Below are 7,875 nucleotides of genomic sequence, written 5' to 3' on the forward strand. Positions count from 1 at the left end.
ACTTCTACTTCTGTTGCAACTTGCAAGTGGCCCAACATTCATAATCCATGGAATGACATTGCTACTCTACAAAACTCAGCTGAACTGCTAGTTTGGTTTGTTTTCATGGAGAAACTCTTCTATACTTGTGTAACGCTTTCTTTTCCGTCATAATTATTAAAACCTATTTTAACTTAATTTGTATACACCATAAGTATAAGAATTTTCATATTCAAATGTTTTGATCATATCAACGACAAAAGTGTTTAATTCAACTTTTCACTCTATCTGATTGAATAACAATATTTTTAAATTCCTTTAACTAAATTGGCTAAATCTTAATAATACTCAAATGAAAACTTTTCTAAATGAATCTTTCTAATGCATTTGGTGTTTATCTAAAACTATTTGGCAACTGAAAATAAATAAAATTCTTTGGAGACAGCCGAAGAAATCAAATGGCTACTTTTGTGAACTTGGCAACAAAAAGTCCACTAGTTTGAGATTTTTAAGAGATCAAATCGCCATGTTTTTGGTATCCTTCCGGCATTTACATTTTTTTTAAAGAAATGTTCCACAACATCCTCATTCTGAGCCAATGTTAGACTAATAAACAAAGAAGGTACTTGTGAGAATGAATCGCATGATAGTGTGTGTTTGTGTGCATGTGTTTCAATTCATTTGAAACAACAAAGAACATGAAAATTACAAGGACAAACCACTTAACCATATGAATGAGAAGTTGAAAGCATAATATATACTACTGGAAACACAGGAGAAATTCAACTGAACAGCTTCAATTTAAATTAAAGTCTTCCCAGTTCCCTCCTAGTCCTTCCTTGTTATCTCTATTACATTCTTTATATAATCTGGAAATGTTAAAAGAGTTAGCTTGTAAGCTTAAGCTCAATGCTTGATCATTAAAGCTCAGATATTCAAAAATTTACAGGCAATAAACTTTGTGAAAATTCAAAGGGAGCCTCAGGTCAGCAATCATAACTAGAAATCAAAGTTAAAAATTCCAGTTAACTTTTTATGGATGAAGGGAACAATGATGAGCCATTTGTCTGCAGAAAATGTACTTTTTTTTAGTGTCTAACAAACTAAAAGAAATGAAAAGCAAAACAGAGAGCAAATGAAAAAAATTAGGAAGACAGAGATGAGGCAAAATTATTTCTGATGTCCATATAATATTTTGTTATTTAATTTTTTTTATCATAAACTTAATTAACTACAATTGACTAAATTGGAATACAGCTTTTAAGGAAATTAGAATCTCTCAATAAAACTTCTAATTGGTTGATACAACAATTTGAATATATTCTGGAGATGTGTATTATTTTAAGGGATAAATTAATATTCTAAAATTTTAATTATCAAGTCTTAAAATATGTATAATTGGAGAGCAAGTTGGCAATAATGCAGAAGCATTGCATTATAAAGACAGCACTATACCAAAAGTCCAAAACCATAGTCTGTTGATAACCAGAGTGTAAAAACCGTAGTTATAGTTAATAATTTTTTAATGCAATTGCTGATAGCCATAGCTGAAAATAATCATCAAACGGAAGCAATGAAGAAAGAAAGAGAAGGACAGCGTTGACTTTTATATGCACAAGAGAGCACTAATTCACCCTCCAACAGACTAACCAATCATCTAACAAATAAAGCTTCACTAACATAACTGGCTCTAATATTGTCTTACTGCCTAATAAGAAATACTGTCACCGCTAAGGTACTATACTTTGATGGACAAAATCTTACATACATTAGGTGAGAAACTATTCAGTTAAAAACAACTTCATGTAAATAATTTAAAAAAAAAAAAACATAAAACATAATTCTCTTTATTCTTAGCAAACAGCACAATGGACTGAAGCTTGCAGCAATGAGAAAATTTCCCTATTTACAAGGGAAACTCTGCATCTCAAGATTGGAAAAATGTTATTGATCCCTTTGATGCATGTCAAGCCAATTTGAAGCAGAAAGAGCGAATTGAAGAGTTATCATTGGAATGGAGAAGACTCCCAACAAGTCATACTTGAACATCTTACTACTGGAATCACATTTTTCAAGTGAAGTGAATGGCAGAAACATGATGACATCATTGAATTTATTCTTCATTTTAACTATCTTCAACAACTATATATAACTGGAATTCCTTCTTTAACGTCCTTCCCAAGCAATGGTCTGCCCAAAGCGTTAAAGACACTTTATCTCAGACAGTGTGAGAACCTTGAATTCCCAACTCATGAGTTCCTTCAGAGTTGCAATGCACTTGAGGAATTGGTGATATCGAGTAGCTGTCTTTCCCTGACATCATTTACCTTAAGATTTTGAAACAAAGTTGTCAATGAAATAGACGCAAAGAGTGGCTTAAGATTTCCCACATCTCAAGAATAATTTATGCAGAAAATTAACTTCCTGGTTTCAACATACCCTTCCCCTTGCATATCCATGCCTTCAAGATTTTTGTTCTTTTTATTATGTTCTAGTTACTAGATTCTATATATTACCAACTATTAAGTCCTGGAGAAATTTGATTTTATATATTCATAACTTAGTTGAAAACATTGTAGAGTAAAGTAGTTTGATGTGATTTCAATTTAATGAATAAAAACTATTACTTGTATACAAATTACAGGAGACATATTTTAATTTGACGACAATTAGATTGGTTTGATGTTCAACTCTAACATTCCTCATATCCCATTCATATTCTCTGATTGGTCTATGAGGCCTATGTCTGAGAAGGAAATTTACCCAGCAATCTTTTTTTATTAGACTTGTGGTAATTGATTGTTCACTACTGGGATCACAAATTTCAGGTGAAGTGGATGGCAGAAACACCATGAGATCACAAATTTCCTTCTCTAACTTCCTTCCCCAACAATGGTCTTTCCAAAATGCTAGATACACTTCAGCAGTATAAAAATTTTCACATTCAACTAAAATCCCAAAATTATTCACTACAATAGCAATTTTAAAAACAAAACCATATGATTGGGTTGACAATACTGTATCGGATCATAAACCAATTTTATAGCTGTAGACCAAAATCAAGGCATAATCTGTTGTCAATGTTGTATAGCAGAGAAGACACAATTATGGATGAAGGGAAAAATGATGAGTCATTTGCATGCAGAGTGAAAATAAGCACCATGTGAAGTGAAAATAATCATATGGTTGATGATTCCATTGGGACATAATTTTTGTGCAGCAAAAATACATTTTAGCAGAGAATCCTACCATCAGGTATAAGGTCTTTTGTGACTAAATGAAGATTTTCTTTTTCTCAAGGAATTCGCAGGTTGCCCACTTTAACAAAGAATGTTATGCTCCGAACTTTTCTTCTTACTCTTATTCTACGCCAATAATCTTACAAAATGCTTTGCCAAAGAAATGATCTCCGAACTTTTTTCTTTCTTCTTCTTATTATATACGCCAAGTCGCCAACAATTTAACAAGTTAATTTCAGCTGTCATGAAAAAGGAAAAAGACAACAACCACATTAGGAAAAGAAGTAAAGAACAGTACAATACTGGCAAAAAAATCGTATACACTAAAAATTAGTCCCTAAATATTTATATGAATGCATGTTAAAATATAAAATATATATTTTGAACGTGAAGTTGAGTGCACCTGAATTTTCACCTTAATTTAAGGTGTATGAAGATAAAAGAAAGAATATAAGAACTTCTTCAAAAAAAAAATGTTACTTCAAGAATAAAACCAGTGGAAAAGTTAGTTATTGGTTGGGGATTCCATGCTTACTTTTAACGGAAGAAAGCTTCTAATCTAACGATAAAAAAAATCACATTCTCTTTGCTTCGTTCCCACATTGCATTTGTTTCCAAATACTGTGAGTTGAATCGGAATTCGAAGCTAAGGAGAAAAACATGGCTGCTGCTGCTGTGGGAGAAGCGTTGCTCTCGGCTGCTGTGGAAGCAATGATTGGGAAGATCACAACTGAGATTTCGGAGTTCTATGGGAGCAAGAATCTGGATGAGTCACAGCTGGATAAGCTGGAATCGACGATGCGAATTCTTCAAGCTTTTCTGAGTGATGCTGAGGAAAAGCAGATCAAGAACGCTGCTGTGAAGGCATGGCTTGATGACCTCACTCAAGCTCTCTTTGATGCTGACGACTTGCTCGACGACGTTGCCACCGAGGCTCTCCGTCGCAAAGTGGAAGCCCGCTATGTTCCCCGCCGTTCCCTTGCCGTGAAGGTGCGCGCGCAAATAACTCATTTTTACCGTATATCTTACACCAGAAAGTTTAGATACAAGTATTTTTATTAAAATCTAATCGCACTTAATTAAAAAATAAATAAATAATCTTACATCATTATATATAATCTCATACCATTAAAAATAAACATATGTTAAAATTAAAAAAAAAAAACTTATTGAAAATAAATTAAAAAAATAAATAATGAATGATTTAGTATCTATATTTTTTTGTGTACCGTAACATTTTTGCAAAACACATTATTGTTGTATCTTATTCAATATCCATATTCTTGTAATTTAGGTGAGGAAGGTCCTTTGCTATCCATTCAAGCGGCCTTATGGAGAGATCAATTCTCAGATGCAGAAATTGATTGAAAGATTAAATGACTTTGCAGAAAGAGCTCACATCCTTCTACTACAGAAAGGTGTCTCTGGTAGTGATTGGCGCACAACACCTACAAACTCTGCGGTGGATGATTCTGCTATTTGTGGGAGAGATGATGAAAAGCATAATCTTAAAGAGTATTTGCTGTCAGAAGATGCTGTTGCTGATGGTGGCGGTAAAATAGGAGTGCTTGCCATTGTTGGCATGGGAGGCCTCGGAAAAACAACTCTTGCTAAACTCCTATACAATGATCCTCAAGTTAAAGCAAAGTTTGATGTGAAAGCATGGGCATCTGTCTCCAAAGATTTTGATGTTGTCAAGTTGGCAAAATCTCTTCTTGAATCTATCACATCTGCAGCAACAAATTTGGATAACTTCGATGCCTTGCGAGCAGAATTGCAAAAGAACTTGTCGGGTAAAAGATTTCTGCTTGTCTTGGATGATATATGGAATGCAGAGTATGTTGCTTGGACCAATTTGATGCCCATTTTTAATGTTGGACAAATGGGAAGCAAAATCATTGTTACAACACGACATCAAGATGTTGTGGATAATGTAAAAGCTATGCGCACCTGCCGTCTGGAACCATTGGCCAATGAAGATTGTTGGACTTTACTTTCCAAACATGCATTTGGAGCACACAAATGCAATGAACTGTCATCCAACTTTGAAGAAATTGGTAGAAAAATTGCCGAAAAGTGTGGTGGCTTGCCATTAGCTGCGGTTGCATTGGGGGGTCTTCTTGGCAGAAAGGTATCAAGCGAGCACTGGACTAAAGTCTTAAACAGCAACATTTGGAATCTTACAGTGAAAGACGTGCAGCCAGCTCTTCTTTTGAGCTATCATTTCCTTCCAGCTTCTTTGAAACAATGCTTTGCTTATTGTGCAATTTTCTCAAAAAACTCGAAGCTGCAAAAAGAGGCGTTAGTTCAGCTATGGATGGCGCAAGGCTTTGTTTGTGTGTCCCAAAATGAGAAGAGCATTGAAGAAGTAGGCGGTGAATACTTTGATGAACTAGTAGCAAGGTCGTTGATACGACGATCTGTTGATGGGCAACACTTTGAAATGCATGACCTCATCAACGATTTGGCAACCATGGTTTCTTCTCCATATTGTAAGAGGTGCGAGGATCAAAAGGCCGTTGAAAATCAAAACAAAATTCGTCATTTATCTTATGATAAAAATATGTTTAACCATTTTGGCGAACTTGATTCCTTTCATGGATTGAAAGGTCTTCGTACACTCCTAGCATTACCATTACCATTTGATAACCGGTATGGGGGCCATTTCCTAGTGAATGGGGTATTGCATGAGTTGTTGGTAGCATTGAAACAGTTGCGGGTGTTATCCCTGTCAAGCTACTGGAATATCACTGTTTTGCCGAATTCTATTGGCGATTTAAAGCACTTGCGACATCTAGATCTATCTTTCACTGGAATTAAAATGTTACCTCCTGCAATATGCAAGCTCTACAATCTACAGACCTTGTTGTTATCTTATTGTGATGCTCTTACTGAGTTGCCTGAGGAGATGGGAAAATTGGTGAATCTACGCCGCCTTGCTATTGATAATTGTATGAATCTTAAAGAGTTGCCCAAGGGGATGGGAAAATTGGTGAATCTACGCCGCCTTGATATTGATGGTACTAATTTGCAGGAGATGCCCTTAGAAATAGCCAAACTAGAAAATCTGCAAAGTCTGAGTCGTTTTATTGTCAGCAAACAACAAAACGGACTGAAGCTTGCAGAATTGAGAAAATTTCCCCTTTTACAAGGAGAACTCTGCATCTCAAAACTAGAAAATGTTATTGATCCGTCTGATGCTTGTCAAGCTAATTTGAAGGAGAAAAAGCAAATTAAAGAGTTATTGTTGAAATGGAGTCATTCCACTTTGGAAGAGTCCCATCAAGTTGTACTTGAACATCTGCAACCCTCAACTAATTTGAAGAAATTGACTGTTAAATGCTATGGTGGAACTAGTTTCCCAAATTGGTTGGGTGATTCCTCGTTTGGCAACATAGTGAGTTTGTGGATTGAAGATTGCCGTCATTGTTCTTCATTGCCACCTCTGGGACGACTACAGAGTCTAAAAGAACTCTTCATTTCGGGTATGAAATCAGTGAAGAGTATTGGGTCTGAATTTTACGGAGGTAATTCCCCTTCATTCCAACCCTTTCCCTCCTTGGAGACTTTGAGCTTTGAGTCGATGGCAGAGTGGGAGGAATGGAACATGATAGATGGTATAACTACTGAGTTTCCCCGTCTATCACACCTATCTCTGAGAAGCTGTCCGAAACTGAAAGGAAATTTACCCAGCAATCTTCCGTGCTTGGTTAGACTTGATGTAGAGGATTGTTGTGTACTTGAATCAGAGTTTTCAGGAGAAGTGGATAACAGAAACATAATGAGACCATTGAATCTATTCAATTTTAACTCTCTTCAACAATTATCTCTAGTTCGAATTCGTTCTCTGACGTCCTTCCCGAGCAATGGTCTGCCCAAAGCGTTAAAGACACTTTCTATCGAATATTGTAAGAAGCTTGAATTCCCAAGTCATGAGTTCCTTCAGAGTTGCAAGGCACTTGAGGGTCTGAGGATAATGAGTAGCTGTTGCTCGCTGACGTCATTTCCCTTAGGTTCTCTCCCTGTGCTCAAGCGTCTTATACTTTGGAAATGTAAACATTTGAAATCAATTTCAATTTCGGAAGAAGCAGCAGCAAGCCAGTCTCTCATGTTTCTTGAAGATCTCCAAGTATATGGGTGTCCTGAACTGGAGTCGATTTCCCTACTCGATTCGTCCACTCCTAACCTGAGTTATTTTATGGTAACGAGTTGCGAGAAGATTAATTCATTACCAGAACCAATTAATAATCTCAGTGGCCTCCAAACATTATATATTTGTGATGTTCCGAATTTGGAATCCATTGCAGAAGAGGGTTTGCCTATCAATTTAAGGAAACTAACTGTCGGCAATGAAGAAGGGGTTTACAGCAATACAGCTATCACCAAGTGGGGCTTGGACCGACTCACTTCTCTTTCATATTTGAGTATTAAAGGTGATTATCTGGTTAAGAAGCTGATGGAAATACAAGTGCCTCTGTTGCCCAATTCTCTTCGGATGCTGGAAATAGAAGGAGCACGTGAAATACAACATTTGGATGGGAAGTGGCTTCAGCATCTCACCTCTCTCAAAACTCTCTCGTTGTATGAATGTGACAAGCTCAAGTCACTGCCAAAAGAAAGGCTGCCCTCCTCAATTTCACGTCTAGAAATTCGGGGA

At 36.1% G+C, this 7,875-nt stretch overlaps 3 protein-coding genes across 3 annotated transcripts in view; all 3 read left to right on the forward strand.

The window, feature by feature from the left end:
- The window catches only part of LOC107643766 (putative disease resistance protein At3g14460), an 8,339-nt gene extending 4,922 nt beyond the window's left edge, over positions 1 to 3,417 (forward strand). Inside the window, exons 3-4 of the mRNA XM_016347501.2 lie at positions 2,348 to 2,354; positions 2,671 to 3,417. Coding sequence (XP_016202987.2) covers positions 2,348 to 2,354; positions 2,671 to 2,763 — 100 coding nt within the window. The 3' untranslated portion in view covers positions 2,764 to 3,417. The remainder of the gene's footprint in view (positions 1 to 2,347; positions 2,355 to 2,670) is intronic.
- On the forward strand, positions 3,713 to 6,038 carry LOC107643756 (putative disease resistance RPP13-like protein 1). The gene is made up of 3 exons (XM_021105662.1): positions 3,713 to 4,208; positions 4,513 to 5,870; positions 5,921 to 6,038. Exons 1-3 carry the CDS (start codon positions 3,879 to 3,881, stop codon positions 6,036 to 6,038), a joined length of 1,806 nt encoding a protein of 601 aa, XP_020961321.1. The 5' UTR covers positions 3,713 to 3,878.
- Positions 6,160 to 7,842, forward strand: LOC110268394 (putative disease resistance protein At3g14460). The gene is made up of 2 exons (XM_021114525.1): positions 6,160 to 7,419; positions 7,526 to 7,842. The coding sequence occupies exons 1-2, from the start codon at positions 6,172 to 6,174 to the stop codon at positions 7,547 to 7,549; spliced, it is 1,272 nt and encodes a 423-aa protein (XP_020970184.1). The 5' UTR covers positions 6,160 to 6,171; the 3' UTR covers positions 7,550 to 7,842.

The sequence above is a fragment of the Arachis ipaensis genome, chromosome B01 (genome assembly GCF_000816755.2).
Source record: "Arachis ipaensis cultivar K30076 chromosome B01, Araip1.1, whole genome shotgun sequence".
NCBI classification, from domain to species: domain Eukaryota; kingdom Viridiplantae; phylum Streptophyta; class Magnoliopsida; order Fabales; family Fabaceae; genus Arachis; species Arachis ipaensis.